This window comes from Anabrus simplex, chromosome 10, assembly GCF_040414725.1.
Source record: "Anabrus simplex isolate iqAnaSimp1 chromosome 10, ASM4041472v1, whole genome shotgun sequence".
NCBI classification, from domain to species: Eukaryota; Metazoa; Arthropoda; class Insecta; order Orthoptera; family Tettigoniidae; genus Anabrus; species Anabrus simplex.
In genome coordinates this window covers 129,643,067-129,667,194 of record NC_090274.1, presented here as the reverse complement: position 1 = coordinate 129,667,194, position 24,128 = coordinate 129,643,067, and the positions used below count along the sequence as shown (strand labels likewise).

General features: G+C 38.9%; 1 protein-coding gene across 2 annotated transcripts in view; it reads left to right on the top strand.

Moving 5' to 3' along the window:
* The window catches only part of Gli (carboxyl ester lipase-like protein Gli), a 191,464-nt gene extending 169,243 nt beyond the window's left edge, over positions 1-22,221 (top strand). For both annotated transcript variants that reach the window (XM_067154886.2, XM_068229317.1), the window contains exon 13: positions 16,241-22,221. In XM_067154886.2, coding sequence (XP_067010987.2) covers positions 16,241-16,610 — 370 coding nt within the window. In that variant the 3' untranslated portion in view covers positions 16,611-22,221. The remainder of the gene's footprint in view (positions 1-16,240) is intronic.
* The last annotated feature ends 1,907 nt before the right edge of the window (positions 22,222-24,128 follow it).

Below are 24,128 nucleotides of genomic sequence, written 5' to 3'. Positions count from 1 at the left end.
TTGCTCAGATCGGCCACAACTTTTAATGTTCACTGTTGAACCCGTTTCATTGAACTTTACTGTAAGTTACCATAACTGTTAATTCATTGAGTGCTTCATTGCACCCTACAACCGCACAAAGACATCTGCAGTTGCTGCATAACTTCTCACAGTTAGCGCACGTTGCGCAATAGTAAACTGCTCCCTGACTAGGCACACAATGAAGAAACTCAGACTGAAGCAACAGTCAGAATGTTCATGGATACGGAAACGATACACAACAATGTTGACAAACCAAGAAACAAATAATATACTGCATGATACAAAACCGATGCACTGTTTTAAGGACCCTGTGTTAGAAGCTTGGTTTCCCCCAAAACAGCAAAAGCATGACATCCTTGAGAAACTTGGGTAATGAGGGAAAGAGAGAAAAGTAGGATCCAGATGAGTGAGACAGAATTGAGGAGTAGAATTGGATACACAAAAAATGAGAAAGACATAGGCTAAAATGGTGAAGAAGAGGGGGAGAGTAGATGAGGGCATGGTGGTGATGATTATTGTTTTAAGAGGAAGTACAACCAGAGAGAAAACGGAAGACGCAACGGCCAAGGAAAGCGAGGGCCATGAAGGGTGTGAAAAGAAAAAGACTCCCTAGGCCTCGTAACCTAATATTGTTGGAATCAGAAAAGAATAAGAGTTGACCAAGGGAGGTCGGATAGGATAGATGAAAGTGAGGAGCCTGGCACAAGTAAGTGGAAGCAATGTCCGGGACTCAGCTAAGGACCCCGTGATCGCCAACCCCTGCTCCGAAGTTAGGAGCTCCTGGGGCCAGGCAGAGGATACCGCACCCACCCACATGGGTTAGGAGTAGAGGAGCGGGTGAAGAATATAATCGAAGTGAGGACAGAGAGTTGAGGCTTCTGTTCTTGTAACCCCCTTTCAAGCTGATTACGTAAGTAAAAACAATATTAATAGGCCATGAATTAGTTCCAAAACTTGACATCATATGTGGTGATTATGAAAATTATGACTTCCCTAATTGCCATTTAATCAAAATTAGGATGCAAGAATATGTTCTACGTAAGTAGTAGTGTTTTCTGTCTTATGCGATCTTCCTGTTAAGAGATTCTTCATTTAACTGTGAAGTTAAGTGAATGCAAAAGTCAACAGCCATCTTTATTTTATTGCTTGGTGTTGATTGCACATAGTTCTTCTCAAGGCAGACTAATTTAAATGTTACCAAATCTTGGAAGTAATAACACACTACCATCTGGCAGAATTCGCATTAGTTACATCTGATATCATCATATGGAGTGGGTATATCTACCTGTATGTATACTCTACATACCTCTACAAACAGGGAACAGGGTCATGGGATAGAGAAAAGGGAGGAAGAAGTAGCTTCTGCAGCTGTCAGGAAAGATAGGACTGACCAGGAGGAGAGGGGATCAAATGAGGTGGGTAGGGTTAAGGCTCTGGTCATAGGGGATTCCATTGTTAGACTTGTGGAGAAAGTGTGCGGAGGAAAGGGAACCAGGGTAGAGTGTTATCCAGGAATTAGGTTAAGGCAGATGTTGAGGAAAGTAGAAGAGAAGGTAGAGGGAAAGGAGAAGGTGGTAGTATTTCACGTTGGTACTAACAACGTAAGACAAGCAGGTATAAGTACCAACATAGTTGGGGATGTGTGGGATCTGGTAAATGCAGCACGGGTGAAGTTTAAGGAAGCAGAGATTGCTATCAGTGGAATACTGTGTAGGAGGGATACTGACTGGGAGGTGATTGGGGATTTAAATGAGACTATGGAGTGCGTATGTGGGAAACTGGGAGTGAGATTTACACATCCTAATGGATGGGTAGGAGATAGGGATCCACGCTCAGATGGCCTTCACTTAAACTGCATTGGTACGTATAAGTTAAGAAATTTGTTTAGAAGGGTTATAGGGAGGTACATTCAGGGAAACAGGGTGGCCTAAGGAGCAGTGTTAAGGAAACAGGGAAATGGAAATCAAGTAGGGATGACATAAAACTGTAGAAGTATTGTAAAGAAAGGAAAAGAATTAAGTAATTTAATAGATATATACTTACCAGATATTGTAATAGGAGTTGAATCATGGCTGAGAAATGATATAATGTATGCAGAAATTTTCTCACAGAACTGGAGGGTGTATCATAGGATAGGAATGGTAGGAGGGGGAGTATTCATTCTCGTGAAAGAAGAATTTGTAAGCTACAAAAAAGTTAAAGATGCCAAAAAAGAAATTCTAGGGGTAAGGCTCATTTCTAAAGATAATAGGAAACTAGATGTCTTTGGAGTGTACAGACCGGGAAAGGGTAGCACAGATGCTGATTCAGAATTATTTGATAAGATACTCAGCTATGTGGGAAACGATAAGGAAAGGAACGTGATTGTAGGGGGTGATCTCAATTTACCAAATGTCAATTTGGAAGGTAATGCGAACGACAGAAAGCATGACCAACAAATGGCAAAAAGTTAAAATGGGAAGGGCACCTGATTCAGAAAGTGATGGAACCAACTAGAGGGAAGAATATTCTAGATGTGGTGCTGTTAAAACCAGATGAGCTCTATAGGGAAACTGAAGTAATACACGGTATCAGTCATAATGAAGCTGTTTTTGTGGTAATTAAAAATAAATGTGAAAGAAAGGAAGAGATTAAAATTAGGACTGTTAGGCAATACCATATGGCTGATAAAACAGGCATGAGGGAGATTTTAATAAGTAACTATGATCGGTGGAAAACAGTAAATAAAAATGTAAACAGACTCTGGGATGGGTTTAAAGCAATTGTTGAGGAATGTGAAAATAGGTTTGTACCTTTAAGGGTGGTAAGGAATGGTAAAGATCCACTATATTATAACAGGGAAGTAAAGAGACTGAGGAGGAGGTGTAGGTTGGAAAGAAATAGTTAGAAATGGCTGTGGAAGTAAGGAGAAATTGAAGGAACTTTCTAGAAAATTGAATCTAGCAAAGAAGTCAGCTAAGGATAACATGATGGCAAGCATAATTGGCAGTCATACAAATGTTAGTGAAAAATGGAAGAGTATGTATAGGTACTTTAAGGCAGAAACATGTTCCAAGAAGGACATTCCAGAAAACATTAATGAACAAGGGGAGTGTGTATGCAAGGATCTTCAAAAGGCAGAAGTATTCAGCCAGCAGTATGTAAAGATTGTTGGTTACAAGGATAATGTCCAGATAGAGGAGGTGACTAATACTAAAGAAGTATTAACATTTACCTATGACAGCAATGACATTTACAGTAAGATACAAAAGTTGAAAACTAGAAAAGTGGCTGGAATTGATAAGGTTTCGGGGGATACGCTAAATACAGTGGGTTGGGATATAGTACCATATCTGAAGTACTTGTTTGATTATAGTTTCCATGAAGGAACTTTACCAAATGAATGGAGAGTTGCTATAGTAGCCCCTGTGTATATAAAGGAAAGGGTGATAGACATAAAGCTGAAAATTACAGGCCAGTCAGTTTGACATGCATTGTATGTAAGCTTTGGGATGGCATTCTTTCTGATTATATTAGCAGAGGTGCCAACTGTTACGGATTATCGGTAATTATTACGGATTTCCCCTCACGATTATGGGATTACGGCCAAAGGGTAAATTATTACGGAAAAGCGACATAACGACATTATAATTTCTACGGAAAAAATAAGGAAAGAAGGAAAAATGAATCTTTTCAAGCATTAGTACTCGACTCTCTTCGTTTCAATGCTTGTGAGTTGGCAACGATATTTATTCGATCGTCACTTCCTTTTCATACCCGTGGGCGTCGTGAAATTCATTGTGAGGAACTCTACTCTGCTATCTTTCACTATAAAATGTAATTTTCTATTATTGCAGTATTAAGTATACCTTCCAGTAACTCTCCCACAGAAAGATTTCTCAGTGTTAATAGGAAAAAACAGAAGGACTTCAGGCCTACAATAATCACATCTACACTGGAATCGCTTATTGTTCATAAGCGGAAAATGTCCTCACAGGAGGAAGGATGCTACAAGAAAAATCCCCCACAAAAGCACCTGCTGCGTGTGAAACAAGCTACAAAGAATATTTTATGACAGAACAGGTAATGTGCAAACGTATTGTGTAATAGGATATATTTTAGAACAGATTGTTGTCGGGAAAGACAAAGAGGGTGTCCAGAAGGGATGAGTGTGCTTTGGATTTGACTCCAACATTTTTTTGAGGGTAGGGAAGGGGAATTACGGAAAAGCCATTCCAAAGGTTGGCAGCTCTGTATTAGACATGTTTGCGAAATTAATAACTGGTTTGATAGAAGGCAGTTTGGGTTTAGGAAAGGTTATTCCACTGAAGCCCAACTTGTAGGATTCCAGCAAGATATAACAGATATCTTGGATTCAGGGGGTCAGTTGGACTGTATCACGATTGACCTGTCTAAGGCATTTGATAGGGTAGATCATATGAGACTACTGGCAAAAATGAGTGCAATTGGACTTGACAAAAGAGTGACTGAATTGGGTGGCTCTGTTTCTAGAAAATAGAACTCAGAGAATTAGAGTAGGTGAAGCTTTATCTGTCAGTGTATTAATTAAGAGGGGAATTACGCAAGGCAGTATTATATATATCAATGATATGTGTAAGGAAGTGGAATCAGAGGCAAGGCTTTTTGCGGATGATGTTATTCTGTACAGAGCAATAAATAAGTTACAAGATTGTGAGCAACTGCAAAATGACCTCGATAATGTTGTGAGATGGACAGTAGTATGATAAAACGGGGTAAAAAGTCAGGTTGTGAGTTTCACAAATAGGAAAAGTCCTCTCAGTTTTAATTACTGCGTTGATGGGGGTGAAAGTTCCCTTTGAGGATCATTGTAAATACCTAGGTGTAAATATAGGGAAAGATCTTCATTGGAGTAATCACATAAATATGATTGTAAATAAAGGGTACAGATTTCTGCACATGGTTATGAGAGTATTTAGGGGTTGTAGTAAGGATGTAAAGGAGAGAGAGCATATTTGTCTCTGGTGATACCCCAACTAGAGTATGGTTCCAGTGTATGGGACCCTCACCAGGATTACTTGGTTCAGGAACTGGAAAAAATCCAAAGAAAAGCACCTCGATTTGTTCTGGGCAATGACAAAAGAGTAGTGTTACAAAAATGTTGCAAAGTTTGGGCTGGGAAGACTTGGGAGAAAGGAGATGAGCTGCTCGACTAAGTGGTATGTTCCGAGCTGTCAGTGGCAGTAGACGAATAAGTTTGAGTGGCGTTTATAAAAGTAGGAAAGATCACAATATGAAGATAAAGTTGGAATTCAAGAGGACAAACTGGGGCAAATATTCGTTTATAGGAAGGGGAGTTAGGGATTGGAATAACTTACCAAGGGAGATGTTCAATGAATTTCCAATTTCTTTGCATTAATTTAAGAAAAGGCTAGGGAAACAACAGATAGGGAATCTGCCACCTGGGCGACTGCAGATCAGTAGTGATTGATTGATTGATTGATTGATTGATAAATTAGATTTACAATGTTTTTTCTTTTCAATATTCACCACATCCATCTATCTTGTCATTACAAAATTATCATTGATCCAGCGCTAAGAATACTTACAGCTCCGATATTTACTTTAGTAACTCCATGAAAAAGAAATAACGTTCATCTCCTGCCAGGTTAAAATAAACATACTGAATTAAAATGCCCAATGTTGATTCACAGTCTGGTGATGAAATTCCTTGCTCTATTTGTAATAAATGTTGTAAATCCATGTTAGGAGTAAATGTTCACATAGGAAAAACTCACCCTGAGAAAAGGAGAAATAAAATCGTAACACAATATGCTAGTAACATGAATGTTGGGGAAAGCGTACAGTTGACAGAAGAAACCCCAATGGTCGCTGACCATAAAACTGAAAATGTTAATCCCATGAAGAGTTGGGAGGATAGAATTTCAAACATTATCCAAAACGCTGATGCTGATCAGCTAGAATCTTTTACTTCTGAGGTTATGCAGTTCTTTGCAGATCAGGTAAATCAATTACATGGTCATCAACATCCTGCCGTTAGATATTACAAAAGTAGAAATTTACAAAGTAATCATAAATATGACCATAAAACCTCTAGTAACCCACAGCGGAGATCTAAAATGCAATGAGTGAAAAATAGAGAGCATTATGCCTATGAGGTAGCCCAGTATTATTTCTATAATCAGAGGTGGAAAATTGCTTGCAAAATTTTGGACAAAACTACTAAGGCCCATTCTTGTAAAATTCCAATAACTACGATTTCAGATCATTTTGAAAGGACCGAAAATAACAATTCTCCATTATGGCTATATTTTATCTGATGATCTACCACCGTTATCCTCACTTGCTTTCGCAGATGACCTAGTCATAATCAGGAAAACCGAAAGTGATGCTACTACCTTGTTAAATTTAGCCGAAAGCAGCTTTGCAAAAATTGGTTTACATATATATCCTCTTAAAAGCAAATCTATAACCCTGAAGAAAGGAAAATTAACTGAAGGAAACATCACTACACTTGAAGGATCAATAATCAAACAAACAATGAACGAATCAAGTATTTAGGAATTGACTTCAACAATGAAGTCATAAACTAATAAGCACAGTAACTTCTGACTTAAATAACCGGCTTGTGGTAATAAATTACAATTTACTCCACAGAAAACGAAGGCCATGCTTGTTACAAGGAGAGGGAAACTAAGAAAGCCTATCACTATTGAAAATCATATTCTTTATCTAGGAGTTGTATTTGACAAGAAGTTAACCTTCAGGGTCCATTTCAACAAACTACAACAGAAAGGCAGTAAGTTTATGCAAGGTTTAGTTATTGCCGGCAGACCTTCTTGGGGACTAAATTCAGAGGTACTAAGAATTATTTATGATACAGTATTTGTACCTCTGATATTGTATTGTGTTTCCTCTTTTCGAATGACACTTGAGAAGAAATAGGCTCAGCATAAATTGATGCAAATTCAGAGAGGATTTGCCCTTCGTATTTCCCGTGCTTACCGCACCACCTCTACTGATGCAGCTCTTCTTGTTGCAGGCACTGAGCCACTGACAGCGATAGCAAAAGCTGAACTCACTTTTTGGATGAAAAACAAAGTGTCACCAATGCCCATTCTGAATACCACTCTAGAGCAACCTTGTCATTTTCTACAGTCTGATCACCCAAGTCTCTTCAAAAACTTCATTTAGGAAAATTGTTCAATTACCCATGACTGCTTTATTTACACAGATGGATCTCGCATACCAAGCACAGATGAACAGGACAGAGTTGGATGTGCCTTCGTTGTTCATGAAAACGATTGTGAGGTGTTCTCATCTCAGTACAAACTCTCTTCCACATGCTCTATTTTCCAGGCTGAACTGTGGGCGATCAAATCTGTGATCGAATGGTGCAAATATAACAATAAGAAATCTCAATTAAGTTATTCACAAGCTGTGTTTAATGTGATAAATAATAAATATAATCTGAATCCTATAGCTATAGCTATTAGAACCGCAGCTCTACAAAGTCCACACATCTGTTTTGACTGGATTCACAGTCATTGTGGAATATCTGGAAACGAGAAAACTGATCTTCTGGCAAAAGCAGCGGCTGCATCTAATTTGGAAATTTCTTATGACAAAACGTCACCTAGCTATACTAAAAAAATCATAAACAAGCATGTAATCCATCAATGGAAGAACATTTGGACTTCTTCCACTAGCGGCCAAGTCACCAGAGAAATATTCTTCCCTGAGGTTTTCAACTACTTGCAAAGTAACGTGTTGGTGCCAAGCTTTGAAATTACTCAATTTTTGACTGATCATGGCAAATTTGGTTATTATTTTCATCGATTCAGAATCAATCGTCCTGATGGCTACATGTGTAGTGTTTGCGGATCCTCACAAACAGTGGACCACCTACTGTTTGAATGCGCTGTATTTGAAAGAAGAAGGCATGACTTGAACTCTCGTTTGAATTATTGCAACATTGCATTATCAAAACCCCTGTATCATCTGTTTAATAAGCCGTGCTGTTACAAACATTTTATTAACTTCAGCCACTTCATTTTCCATTGATTAGATACATGAATTCATTTTCATTGTAAAACTGAATATGTATTTTAACTACAACCCTAGTATACTATGTAAAATACGGTTCCAAACTGCTTTGGATATTCAATAATAATAATAATAACTGGGTAAAAACAAAACTTATATAACCAGAGCAAAAAAATCAAGGTTATTAACGAGTTTGTTTGGCCGGGTTTGATCTATCCTCTACAATGTGCTCAACTGACGCAACTATCAAATGTCTTTCTTAAAGCTCTGGACAAAATTATAAGAAGTTCTGTAAAAGAAATAATGATGATACCCCAAATTCAATGCTGTATAGTGCCAGAAAGGTCAGAGGGATGGGAATAATTTGCACAAAATGGGAAGCCAGTAATCGCTTACTCCATACTCAGGATGTTCACCTACAATATGTAAGGAAGTTACCTAAAGAACAAGATATGACACTCCACAGACTTGACAAACAAAAAAGAAAGTCTCCCCCCAAAGTTTGACGGAAGAAGATAACGTGAAATTATGAGAAATCAATCCTTTCAGTCGTGGTAGTAGCTACCACAAGGGTTATATTCAGGCTGCTCGAAAGCAAACTCCTGGATGACTCATAAATCACCTCTGACCTCTTCTGAATAGATAAACACTGTGAAGATGTCATGCAACCTCACCACAGTCAGGTCGGTTCCCGGTAGGTCATTCAACACAACTCGTTGCCGCCAAAGTGGCTGTAATGAGACAGAAACCCTTGGACATGTGCTGGGATTCTGCCGGAGCACTGAGCTAATGCACAAGCATCGCCACCAGCGTGTAAGAACGTTGATTGCTCAAGGCTAGAGACGTGGATGGGAGGTGCACGATGAGGTTCACTGCATCTCTAATCGGAGGGCTGACATGGTCTTAGATCCCACCATTCGCTTTGAAAGAGACCTAAATCAGGCTTGGGATGTGGACCTAGAAAAGCAAGCTATTTATGTTCTGCGCTTGCCTTCCCTGTCAACAAAGTATACAATACCTATGGATTGATGGATTGGCAGAGGTCTGCTATTCGGAGCAAGAGGCACCCTTTCTAGTCAGACATCGACCGTCCTACAAAATTTGAAAGTTGCATTCTGCGAAATAGAAGAAATAGTAGTACAGATACTGAGGGACTCTACAAATCATTCAGTTCCTTCTGTACCTGAGAACGTGATTGACATTCGTTTTTTATATTTTTTAAACTTCATTGAAATTGTAACAGTATTCCGGATCTGAATGGTCGCCCTCATTGGAGGATGGATGTTTTATTCCTCTCAAAAAATGAAATTTAAAGCTCAGTAAAAAAACCTCAGATATAACGAACGCATCACAGCACAAAATGTAAGCAAACAGGTTAGCAAACATGGCAATTATATAATGGATGTGGAACACTGAGAGGTAATGGAACGTAGCCGTTTGCTATGAAAGAAAATGGAGAGGGTAATTGCCCTTGAAATACAACATTAATTAAGAAAATAAAAAATCAGAAACTCAAAACTGAAAGACCTTTACAGAGGGAAATTAAAGAGTTATTAAGTTTTCCTGGAAACATGTGCAGTATGCTAAAAGAAATTTAGCACTGAATTTGAATCTATACAAACATTAATTCGACAATACATGTCGACTAAAATGAGGGCTAGTCCCAATCTACATAAATATAGAAATTAAACCAGCCACAGAGGTACAGTAAACTTGCATCATTATCTAAAACTCTTCAGGTTTTCCGTACTTGTGCAAGGTGACACAGAAATACGGGTGGCATTATAAGGTACAAAGTTAAACAGTAAATGATCTTAGCTGAAAAGCTAAGTCATTTCGACAAACGTGAAACTCGAGAGTAAACTCGTGCGTAAGAAAGTAATTGTCTCATTAGAATGAAGTTAAAAACCTAAATAAACATAGAACCCTGAGACCGGGTTTCCCACGAGGGGACCAAAGAAGGAGCACGTCCGCTTACTAACATGGTCAGATGATCAAAGAAATAAATCCTATCTTGCTCCCACCGAAGGAGCGGGTTAAGATCAAGAAACAGGAAATGGTGCAGCCACTAAAGAGAACCAATCAGAATACAGAATTCACCTTCGACCTTCACATTCACCAATTACATTTACTTTTATTTTGTCCATCAAAACTCTCTTCTTACTTGTTGACACAGTGATAATGAATGTTCGAGAAAACTCTTCGTTTTCACAACAGGAAACACGCTTTCAGAACTGCGCGTGTAGTACATTGTGTTTCTCAAATTCAGACAAAAAGGAAAATATTAAAATTCACAGATGAATTATCATTTTGATAGAACCCATAAATAAGAGTTTCTGAAATAGAATTTAAAATGGTGTGGATAGATCCAGGTTTACAAAATTGAAACAGTTCTTCCAAGTCCAACAGTTCAAACAGAATAAAATCTTAAACAACAAAAAAATGAATACATTAAAATAAGAATTTTCAATCCACAGTTCTCATAATAGAGCTGCTGAGTGGCTGGAAGCTGTGGCTGTGATTGGACCAGCAGCATCAACTATGGTATCTTGAGACATTCATCCAATTCATTTGGTCGGCAGTATAGAACACGCACAAAAATGGCGCAGTATGTGACGATTTTGTCAGCCCAATTGAGTCGGCATATGATTTTACCCCATAATGACCAAGGTGAGGTTGACAGTACAATACATTCCAGTATGTGTCACATTGGTACAGTGAAAGTAGAAGATGTGGCCTGACGTTCTTATGCCAAAGCGTAACCCACTGACTAACATGTACTGTGGTCATCTTATCAAGTTATAAGTAAATCTTTAGGACATTTATGCACAGCTGATAAAATAAGAAATGACAAGTTTCAGTCAAAACAGGACTGAGTAGCCAAAATTAGCATGGCAGCTAATGTGATGCCTGATGGAGACACAGTTATCAAGTGTGTTAACCAGTGGAGAGCATCAAGCACTGCAGAGTGTGGTATGTGAAAATTGCAGGACGACACGTGATTCCAGAGCGGACACCGTAATTATGTGCCGGGAGCTGATCAGACACCCATCTGCCATTGTTCAGCGGAGTGAAGACCGCTGTCACTACAGACGCGTAATTTGGAGTGGTAGTCAGACGATGTGAGGTGAGAGTGTGGGGGAACGTATTACTGCATAGCATTTTGAAGGCTGCTTGTTGCCAGCTCTTGTGGACTGCAGTTGCTGCTCCATATTGACACTATGATATAATAACCTCGAAAGAAAATTATTCTGGTTCCCGCTTGCTGGAGGAAGATTTCTCTGGTTGTAGACAGTTTGAGCAGTACTGAGTGTCTGGTTACTTGTGATCAGATAGTCTGTGTTGTGTCTACTGTCTTGTTATGTCAGCAACCTACTGTGTCCTTGGAGGGGCTGATGTGTCTTTCCATCTAGTGAAGTTTTTTCATAACAACAATAAGACAGCAATCAGCTTCAAAGGATCCCTTAATAAACAAAATTCAAGAGACCCATTTTCACCAAATTAAATCAAACAACAATACTCACCTGGGAAAAGAATAGCAGCGGAAGAGAACAGTATTTTAATTAAGACGGAACATCGACATGAAAAACTCCTTTTCAAAAACTTAAGAAAATTAATAACTAGGAAAAACTGCCAGCGGCCATAGCCATGTTGAAACACCGGATCCCGTGAGATCTCTGAAGTTAAGCAACATTGGTTGTGGTCAAGATTTGGATTGGTTGCCACACGCTGTTGGTGGGGGGTAAGGGAATGGAGGAGCAGAAAGGAACTGGCCACAGTACTGTACATAAACTCTGGCTCAGGCACACCTCTGCGGAGGTTCGGACCTGCCTTCGGGCAGAATACACCCTTACCTTTCTTTATCTAGTAAAAACTACACAAAAGTGCTGTATACTAACAAATTTTTGACATCTATTTAAGTTAATAGGGAATTATTTGAAATTAGGTTAGAACATAAGTAGATCCATCTTCCCTTCCCATTTCACTGCCCCACTCCACCGCCCCCCACATATTTTAATTATTTTTATCTTTCTTTAAATTGTTTTTTAAGCATACCATAACAAAGGTGTTACTTTAAGATGGTGTTTTTGAGAAGAATAAAATTCTCTGTAATTTCACCTGAGCAATGTTATGTAGTTGAAGATGTTCCTAAGGAATGAAACATGTTCTACAGATAACTAAAGCAAACATATAGTATCAAACAGGTGGAATTCTTGCAAGTCAGGAGAATACAGAGGATGTGGCACCACTTCCCATCCAGGCATTTGAATGGCTTCCTTGGCCATATTGGCGATATGAGGGCAGGTGTTGTCGTGTTGCAGAAGAACACCATGTCACCGATCAGGTTGCTTTTGCTGGATAGCGTTGTTGACTCATTGCATTTGTTGGACGTAAAGTTCCGCAGTCACTGTTTGGTTCCAATCAAGCAATTAGTAGCGAATCATGCTTTCCAAACAATCTTTTGTGCGGGTGCAGACTTTGTTTTGATCGCAGTGTCACTCATTCTTTCTGCTGCTTCATACTGTGTTGGCATACAGCCACCATTTTTCATCGCCGGTAACGATTCAGTAGAGGAAGGGCTCCTTGTGTCCATGAGTTGACTCACGACGGGCAAGGGAACCTGTGGCGTTCGTGACTCGCTGAGTTTTGTCTGTTTTTGTTCAAAGCGTGTGGAAGGTGAAGGCGACGCTCTATGGTACTGTGGAAGCATTCCATTATCTCTGTCAATTTCGTCGTCATTTGGTGTGGACCTTCGTTAATAAGGTGATTCAGTCGCTCCTCATCGAACTGAACGGAGCGTCCGGTGTGATGCACGTCTTTGAGGTCGAAATTGCCGTCTTTGAATCTCTTAAACCAATGTTGAGCCATTCTAAGAGGCGTCGCTTCTTTGCCACGCACTTCACAAATCTCTCGAGCTGCTTCTGTGGCTTTATCACCTCAATTAAACTCAAAAAAAGCAGAAGTGTCGAAAATGCACTTTTTTGTCGACTTGACACCACATTTTAAGGACCTGAAACAAACAAAACTATACACGGTATTTTCATCGTTCTGTATCGAATAACATAAAACATGTTGCCAAAACATTATGGTTTTCAAGCAAAATTTTTACTTTAAAAAAGCCACGACTTACGGGCCAACCCATTATCAAGACAACCTCTTAAGAAATGTTGACCGATAAGAACAGTGAATTGAATTAGGTAAGTACGCGGGCTAGTTCTTTATTAGTGGCAACTATTGATTATAGATCCTGGCATTGTGTAGAATGATGTGGTATCGTCATTTCACTGGATGATGTTCTGTTTCCTGGTGTTGCCACTAATAAAGAAACAACCCTTAAGACCACTCTGTCTTCTTGTGAAGAGTTAGTACAATGTGCTTGGACTTTTGGTGCTGGGATCAGACCTTCTGTGTGAGCTTTAAGGTTTCTGTCTTATTGTCTACATTCTTTAAAATTTATTGTACCCTCATTTATATGATGCATGGTTTGAAAGTGTTCTCAGTTATACTGTAAAATTTGGGATGGCAAAACCTTATTACAGATGTACTTTATTTGCCGTATTTACTCGTATATTAGACTCCCCCTGGCTTATCGAGACGAAGAAAAGGAAAAACAATGCTTGTGCTTCGAAGCGGGTACAAGCGTTACAGCAGCTCACAAATTTGTGAGTAGTTTTATCCATACGGCCTGCACAGTGGAAACGTGTCAAAGTACGTCTGTGTTTCGTACTTAAGAAATGTCTGCCTCTGTAGCAGGTGTTCGACCTGCGCATTGCAAGCACGCATCAGTCGTGCTATATGTCTTGTGTTTTGAAGTTAAGCATGTCCACCAGCGTAATAGTTAGCATAATTAGCTGCCATTCTCGGGAGCCTGAATTCTACCGTACTGCCAGAGATTTACGAATGGCAGGAAGGTTGATATGCGGTAAAAAAGCTCCACTGGGCGCATGTCTAAGAAAAGAGCTACGCCACCTCACGACAAGGAAACGAGTTTACTTTGATTGAGAAATATTCACGGTTGTTGCTATTAATATAGCAGGCGAGATCGTTAACAACGTGATCGTTTAATATCTCGTAACTCATGCCATTATAGGTATTTTATGGAGAAAAGTAAGTTTAAAACGTGATAAAAACAATCCAGTCATAATGATTGTTTTACTCACCAACGAACCTAACAAATAATAATAATATTGATTTTATGTTCCAACTTACTTTTAACGATTTTCAGAGACGCCAAACAAAACATACTATGATAAAGATGTTGCATCCCACAGGAAACCTGAAATATTTGTTCCAAATGAGTAAATAGTTCACTTGTAAAGTGATGTGTATTGATTGGGTGGACCAAAACCTAACATTGTTTCTTGGTTTTAACTGTATCAATACGGATCTATATGATGAAGTTCATAAATTGTACTAGCAGGGAAGTTGTCAGCACGAGATGATAATTCAGATGTAAGCAGCGATTAGGTTTACTCAGGCCTACTGCTCAACTGACAGAGACAAATGACTGGCCAATAAGTTCTTTTGTATCAGTATTGCATAATATGATACCCTTATCCCTTTTCTGTACGGGGTCGAGTATGAACTAAGATGGATCTTTGTAGCAAGTTTTTATGACTGAATGCCCTTCCTGACATCAAGCTAATCAGAGGAATTAATGAGATGGAATGACATGATTTGAGTAACTAAAACCGACTATATTTACTTTATATGTAGGATTAAAAGGTGTGTTCACCATTTATTGTTTTTTTACTTTAGAAATACTACCTTTCAACAACAATAGCAAGTAGAACTCAAATACATTCATAAGTTTGTTAAAGAATGGTGTTGAATGTTTACATGTACAATTTATTGCCTAGAAGTCGTGTGTTCACTGCACAAAATTTGAGGTTATCGCATATTGGACCTGCCTTTACGTTTTTTGGCTGTAAAAAAAGTGGGAAGAAGGGGTCTAATATGCGAGTACATACGATACTCGCTTATAAGAGACTTTTTAAAACCTTTTCTCCGTCTTTTAAAATGGGGAGGATCCAATAGGCAAATATGAGAAAAAACATGTTGGTTTAGTAAGGGCTTAAGTACAAAAAGATGTGCCTTGTTTCAACTTTTATCCAATATTTTTTAAATTTATCATATGGCTTTTATTGCCGGGAATGTCTGTGGACATGTTCCGCTCTCCTGGTGTAGGTGCTTCTAATTGACGCCCATGGGTGAACTTCATATGAGGAGATGATGATGAGATAGGGAGATATTGAAACCCAGCGCTGGTGCATGACCTACTCCTAGCCTCAACGTCCATCCCGACTGAGCTCAATAGCTGCAGTCACTTAAGTGCTGCCAGTATTCAAGAGATAGTCGGTTCGAACTCCACTGTTGGCAGACCTGAAGATGGTTTTTCATGGTTTCCCATCTTCACGCCAGGCCACGGCCGCTTCCTTCTCGCTCCTTTCCTGTCCCATCGTCACCATAAGACCTAAGTGCAACGTAAAGCAACTTCATCGTATGGATCCATATTGATACAGTTAATGTAAGGTTTATGGTCCACCCAATCAATACACATCACTTTACAAGTGAAAACTATTTGATATAAAAACATATTAAACATATTTTGGGACATGTTTTGTCTCTATTTGACACTTCTTCAGCCATAAAATCATGTGGTAAATTACAAAATTCATTATTCAGAAATTGAAAAAATGGAAGAACGCACTACTTTATTAAATAATGTGTATATTTTGTCTTGAGTGTTTTCTCAACAGTTCATAAGGAACTTCCGTTTTAAATTGCTAGACAGCAACAATGATCATTTTTTATTCTGTTACGAGACGTTATGGCATATTTCAAGTTATTTCTAACTTTAACATTGAAGATAACAAACGTTTTTGCAAGAAGTGAGGACAATTTTGTGTAAATAATGTGTATATTATATCTTTAGCGTATCTCAAATAGTTGTTAAAAAGGCACGTGCTAGATGAGACAACAGCTCCGCTCCGCTCCACTCCACTCGTCCATCCATTTATTTTGGGTTGATACCATCCTCATCAAATCTTCACTCCCCCAGAATGTCCTTGCAACCCAACTTGTAGGTGGACTAATTCATTTCTGACTCACAGATAGCAGTGGTGTTGCAACCCCTCTAGGTCACATTTTGATGAGTGTTCAGTGTTCAACAGCTATGGTTTCTCTGTTCCAGGCTGTCTGACCGGTACTACAGCGGTGACATAATGATGAGGGAAGAAGCCAGCGACCCAAGTGAAGGCATAGAGAACCACAGTGCCACCAACATGTACGAGTTCCGAGACACCCCTCCGGCGAAGCAGAAACGGGCCCACACTCCTTCGCACCCTATAAACACTCATCCCAATCCGACGAGCAGCGTCGATCCTCGACGTAGCGCCAGCACGCCCTCTCTTAGGACGGGCAGCAACTCCTCCTTGAAGGACCCGTCCAACTTCTCCACCAGCAGTCCCACGACAATTCCGCGAAAGACGCCCGTCATGAGCCAGCAGCGCAAGCCGCGGACACAGATAGTGGACGGAGGTGTGCCGCAGACTCAAGTGTGATCTCTTACGGTACCTGAGCCAGAATGTCCGTCCCAAGTCTGTGATTACGTGCAAGCTTAGAAAAGAGAGACTCGGTAGGTTTTATACAAGTCAAGGAGACTTGCACAGTTGACAGGTTAGGTGCACTGTTTAACAGTTCACCCGAGTACTTGCTCATTTCTGCGTTAGCGGCATCGTTAACCACTGAGTGTTCAGGGGATCCTAAATGTCACACATGCAAACTATTTTTTTAAATGCAAGGTATATTTTTTATTTGTAAAAATAAATTTAAATAACTTTTTTTGCTAGGGGCTTTACGTCGCACCGACACAGATAGGTCTTTTGGCGACGATGGGATAGGAAAGGCCTAGGAGTTGGAAGGAAGAGGCCGTGGCCTTGATTAAGGTACAGCCCCAGCATTTGCCTGGTGTGAAAGTGGGAAACCACGGAAAACCATTTTCAGGGCTGCCGATAGTGGGATTCGAACCTACTATCTCCCGGATGCAAGCTCACAGCCGCGCGCCTCTACGCGCACGGCCAACTCGCCCGAATTTAAATAACTATAGTGACTTGTGTGCTGGAAAAGTATACAAGTACACAGTGTAGGCCTACCTACGAACTCGACTGTTCACGACGTAACGCGTTAGGTCCGAGAAATAACAGCTTTTAAAGTTCCCTGGCTTTCATTGTCAGTGTCTGCTTTTGGAAGAAGGAGAAATAGAACACATATCTTTTTTAAAATTATACAATGGCAATACACATTGACTTGGAAAATATTAAATTGACTCGCCATGTTACACCGGCCTGAAATAAATCTAAGTTACCAAACTGTGTCTTTCTTCTGTCATTCTTTGAAACAAAAACCATAGCCACTTCTTTGTTGTGAGCACTGTCTAAGTCATCTTGGTGCGTTAAGCAGACTGCCTTGTGATTTAGTCTCTGTTGAGTCACGGAGCACAAATAATAATAATCGTATGGCCTCAGCTACTGTGTGCAGACATTTCAATTTGATGCCATCTGGCTGTCTGCTCGTCAATTTCGACGTTCCATTTTACTCTTTTCCTACTAGACGACAGACCGAGTAAACCGAAACTCTCTTGGGTGTCTATGGCTGAGCATAGAGCACAAATAGAGTATCTTAACCTGTAACCAGTGAGTAGTTTCATTTGTCAGATCGCATAGTTTTAAAAGATAGATGTTTGTCACTGTGAAAAGACCAAGCTCTCAGAATTTCAGTTTCCATTCTTTGGATTATAATTCCCTTTCCATATTCCTCTTTGATTTCCTTTACATTAAGGAAGAGGAGATAAATAACAGCCTTGCCTCACTCCTTTATGAATTGCTGCTTCTTTTTCAAAATTCTTGATTCTTATGACTGCAGATCAATTTTTGTACACATTGTAGACATTCTTTTCTCGGTATCTGATCCCGATTACCTTCAGAATCTCAAACAGCCTGTTTCAATCAATGTTATCAAGTGCCTTTTCTAGATCTATGATGATGATAGTGGTGATTATTGTTTTCAGAGGAGATACAACTGGGCAACCATCGTCTATTAACACTAATCGGAGGGGAAAATGGAAGGGGTTTGACATTTTGGAAAATGAAGGTATGGCCACGTATAGCATGAAATTGAAAGACTCCCTAGGCCTTGCATAGAAAAGAACGAGTTGATCAAGAAAGGTCGAATAGGATAGATGAAAGTGAGGAGCTTGCCACGACTGAGCTGGTTTGCTCCAAAGCTGAGAGCCCCTGGGTTCTAGATCTATGAATGCCATGTACATGGGCTTGTGCTTCTTAAATCGATCCTCTCAGAGCAGATGTAAAATCAGGATTGCTTCACATGTCCCTACATTTATTTTGAAGCCAAACTCTTCTTTTTAAATTAATTGAATATGATGATGATGATGCTTGTTGTTTAAAAGAGCCTAACATCTAGGTTATTGGCCCCTATAATTGAATGTGAAAGGGCCGCTTTATAAAGATAAATCTGGTAAAACATTTCCACTGCACCGAGCTGCACACTATCCTTGACGTTTTGACAAAATAATTAGTACCACGAAATTAGGAATTGTGTAGTCCAGCCAGCAGTTATTCTGGTACTCGCGACCACTAGCTGTCGTCCCAGGTGTACCGTAATTCTCCAGGTGTTGATGTGCTCCTGTTTTAAAATGTCCTTTTCCAACCTGCTTATTAGTCGGAAGTTATTATTTGATCTCACATTTCCTAGGATTACGAGGCAATTTGTCCACCATAGTGGAGTACATATCATGCATGTCAAAATAGATGAATTTTTTCAAATTTCAGAGTTGAGTTTGTAGCGTTGATTTGAGACAACGCATACACAATAATAATAATAAAAAAATAAATGTCGACATAAAATGTGAATAAAGAAATAGTAAAATAACGCAGTGGCGGTGAATACACATCAGAGCATGGAAACGTGACGGATATCTTTCAAAGCACGTAATCAGATCATACACAAGTGAACACCTACAGGCCTAAAAATGACAACTAAGAAGGATTGAGGAACGTGCGGGGGCCCTATGAGGTCCATGGGAACGTATGACGTTATGTGGGAGAAAAGACTTACAATAAACACCCTCTAGCTCAACTATATTAAAAATAACAAGAAAGTTTTACAAAAACAAGTTAAATTACATAGCAACTGATGCTTGATTCAACGACACATACAGGTTGACTAACCAAAGCGAAAACATAATCATGATGCTTACATCCTATAGTAAAATACAAGTTAAACGTATGTAGAATTACACATGACTTGTCAATTAAAATGCAGGTAAAAGATTTGAATTTACAACCTACGAGAATCTAGGGCAAACTTGAACACGTTAAAACAAAACTTTAAAAATTATATTAAGCGAGAAGATACCAAAATACAAAAGGAGTTAAATTAAATCAATCAAAATCAGAAAACATTGAAATGGCACTTACCAAAAGGAGGTAGGGTCCCCAGAGCACAACTGCACTCGCTAGGGCGGTCGGATGGAAATGACGCCGAGCACACGCAAAGCCGGCAGAAGACCGGAAACGGGCCGATCACAATTAACCAATAAGAAACAATTTCTACTAGATTCTCGTTTGCCAGTACAATTGCATGACCATATATGGTCGGTCATTTCCTGGCCTACTGATTCAAGAGGGATTACATCACTTGTTTCAACATCGGTAACCGCGCGTGCGGTATAGGATGCTTCAAAATAAAGCACCTTACAAAATTTTACATCAGATTACAATTTTGACATACAGAATTACAAAAAATAAATTTTTAAATAATTCTTCAAAAATTCTTCAAGTTATACGTCCCAAATGTTTTTTTTCTTCATGCTTGCTGACATTAATTTTAAATGATTGATTATGTAAAATGTACATACAAAAAATCCTTCAAAAAGCTTTTGCATCTTGCAATGTTCATACTGTTGAATTTCCTTATTTAAAAAAAGATTATTACAAACATGTTTAATTTACACAAACAAATATTCCAGCAGAGTCCAGAGGTTCTCTTATTTCTTCCTTTCTCACAATACAAAATATTACAAACAAAAATGAAATTCTGTTGTCCTTTCTTGATGACAAAAATGCAATTCCGCTGTTTTTTCTTGATAATACACCTGCCACAGAGTTACCTGTTGGAAGGAACAAATAGCAGAAAAATTATTTGGAGAATGGGATAACATATTTTTGTAGTTGGAATTATTTGGAGTTACGAGTGCTGTGTAAATTTATGATTCTTATTACTGAGCATTTACAGGAAATCTGAATTAAAACTGTAGAAATTTGTCAGGAGCATTGGGTATTTTCAACCTGTTCTTAGTTGTAGCTTATTTTAACTGACGAACCTCCAGAAAATGGCTGTGCATTATAAATGTAATCATAAGCAAACTCTCCCTTGATAAGATCTCACAACCTTCTACTGGAACTTCTAAAGCCACTAATGGAAAAGTTTGTTATGATTACTTATTTATCTGAACTTACCTCAAGTTTTCTTGACTTTTTTGTTTATTTAAGGATCATATTTTCTATCACTGTTTGCTCAATACTGCCAAAATGACTGGACCTCAAAGGTTTTGTCCTGTTAATGTTTGCCTTCATTTTGTGTTCTGTTATTTGTACTGTCTCCGATTTAAGGACCTCAGAAGTTTGCTCTTCTGGTGTGCTCAGTCTAGCAACAAGTACGGGGACCATGCCACTCCCAAAGGCTACCCCATCCAACCCCCAGTTGTCAGGCTTGGAGTTGTGACTCCGACTGTACCATCTACTCCATTACCGTTATGACTTTTTGGCACAAGTAAGTGGAAGCAATGCCAGGGCCTCGTGGTCATCAAACTACGCTACCAAGTTAAGAGCCCATGAATGCCATGTGCGTGGGCTTGTCATTCTTAAATCGATCCTCTAAGTTGGGACGTAAAGTCAGCATCGCTCCACTTCCTACTCGTGGATGGTACTTCACAGGCTCTTAGTGCTGCAGCCTCCTCCCTTTGCTATCTGTTTCATGTAGGTCTTCCTCACAGTTTGTATCCATTCATCTTTCTTTTAAAGTAACCCTCAAAATGTGGCCAAACCATGATTTTTCTAACATTTAAGTATGTTTCATTGTAGCGCTAGTTGGAGGCAGATAGTTGGGAAAGAGAACTGCAGAGAGTTGTGTTGTCGGCCACCACACCACTTACATGTGATAAATATCATTCTTGATCCGTACTGATGATGCTTGAATGGAATAATATCAATAAGTCAATTTATTGAATTTACCACCTAATCAATACAAAATGTCTAGTTGGCTTAGTTTGGCATGTTAACTAAAATGGTACATGTTTCGCCTTGAATTCAGGCATCATCAGCCATTATCTTAACCTTAAAATAGAAACAGGCACTTGATTTATATATACATGAAATAAAACATTTTTTAAAAAACTTGGAGAGGCTAGAACTACAATTAACATATGGTAAAAGATTATAGTTACTCGTTGGTTTCTTGCGTTCAAGCACAGTTTCTATCAACTTTGTTGCAGTTCTTTGTGGTTTTAATCATTTTAAGTGGCCCGGTGTTAAATAAGGTATCATAGGATGACTCTGTTAACACTATATTGTTACTATCACACTGTGTCAACCTGTTGGTCATGTGTTTGATTCAGTTAGATGTCATTAACTTTTGTTAGTAATGGGGACACTGTTTCATATGCTCAGCTAGTTCTCGTCCAACTGTTCACGTTTTTCAAGTGACAGACTGGTTTATCTAGAATATGCATTGTTAACAAAAGCTGACAGAGCAGTGATAATGTTCATGCAGGTACAAGAGAGTGATGCCATTTCAAATAGTCCGAGCACAAAGTGTTAACTTGAGCTGCTGGTTACGGATCTTGATTTTTGAAGGGTTTGTTTATTATGCCGACTAAATTATACGTAAAATGTGTGTTGTATCTTTGGTAAATATCTATGTTCTTCCACTTTGAACAAGTCCTCATTTCCTTCTGAAGTCCTTAAAGAGACCTGATGTTTATATTTTATATTAAAATTGCAATGAATTGTATGAATGTGATGTCACCAGCTGATATATTTTTTAAAGATATGTATTTGAGTGCTGATTTATAATAGAGTGATTTATTTCATTGTGCTGCTGTGTTTTTGTTATCCCTCTCCTAATTTCTGTTCCAACTTATTTTGATATGGTGTTGACTAGGGAAAAACGTTCTCTATTTTTAGTGTTTATAAAATGAAGAGTTGGGAAATGTTAAGTCGGGCTGCCAATTGATGAGTAAAGTTAAAAGAACACAACTTTTAGCACAGTTTACAACCGTACGGGCACGACTTTTCATTTCAGATGATAAGAGTATCATTTTCAAAGTGAAGGGAAGTCTTGCAGAATCCAGCTTCTGAGATGTACGACCAGACTCTTCAAAATCACATTCTCGACAGATACATCCCTCCTGCGCTATAGCAGATTCCAAGTTAACCCGTTCCGTGGGCGATGCGGTGAGATCCGCGGCTACAAGTCGCTTGCTCGGCGGGGAACGCGGATATATCCGCCGATTCAAATTACTTTTTTTTTTCCTCAGCTGCCTGCCTGCACAGGTTTATTACTTTTTCAGCAGCATATTCTGGATGAGTCTGCCCTCTGATGTGAATTTTTTCAACCATGTTCTCCCAATACCAATGTGTCATCCACGAGTTGCAACATAAAGAATGCAACTTACGTCCGGGCAAGAACGACATAAGGCCTAATAGCTCTGCGCTGAAGCTTTAGCTCATTGCCTAATCGTCCGTTGGATGTAATAATATTTCTGTTGAAGGGATTTCTAGAGATTATGATACTGAACAGAGCTCTCTGATGACATTTTAGAACTGTGACCTGATTTATTATCCCCAGTCTTGAGTGCTTCCTTCACGACTGCAGTGTGTGTTTACCGCGAGTTACACAACATTTTATTATCGTACGCATCCGTAATACAGGCTCATTTCATGCTTTTGTTTTTTTAAATACTTATTTATTGTCGCTTTAACTTAGAAAGTCATATCTCAACATTCATAAAGGATAATTACATAGAAATACAATTGCAGTACAGATAGTGATTACATGTCATTGAATAGATTTGTTTGTCTAAAAATCTTAATGATGTTTTTACACTGAGTATCTTCGTTCAAGATGTCACATATAGTAACTGCCACGTAAGGAAATACCCCAGAAAGTAAATATCGCCGCCCGATGCTCTTCTTTTCTCTTTTTTGTAATGGCTGATCACTGCTGCCAACCTGCCTGGTTACATATTAAAGTCATCAGACATAACCATAACAAACTAACCTCAATGTAAACACCGATAATGAATGTTTCCCTACCCTAGTAAATGATAAAAGATAAGATGAAATAAATCAAGATAATTATGAATATCTCCTCAATGAGGAATTAAGGAAATAAACACACTTTCTCACTTAAATTATCTGTCTTTATTTTGATATACAGTAGGCGTACTATAACCATATTCTTGAAAAGAGGGGCGTGTTAAATGATGCAATTTATTTAATAAGTCTTTGCCGTGTGATTTTCGAAAGTTCCAGACATCCAATGACTTCCCTTTCTTTTGCACGAATATTTCCTTCTCTCTTCAATACCGGTAACCAGTAAGGAGAGAGATTATTGGGCATATTTTCAGCCTGCAGGCTGGTTATATCTTCAAGCTTATCAGGAAACATATAGGAATACTAATGTGCCAAGCACTGTGAACAGAATTTAGGTCAGCTTTCAAGTTCACTGCGGATTTGAAAATAATAATGTTATAAGTTCTACTGCCAAACTTTCGTCCCGCAAGAGTTATTTCATGTACCGGTAGATCTAGACATGAGACTGACATATTTGAGCACTTTCATCATTTCACACAAACTATGTTATTAAATGCATTATCCTAACATGCCACAATCCTACTTACCTGGTATTAGCCAAATAGATTTACAATCCCACAGAAAAAGAAAATATGCTTTAAATATTCTTGCAAATGTATCACTACTGACTTTAACGGCGATGCGGTG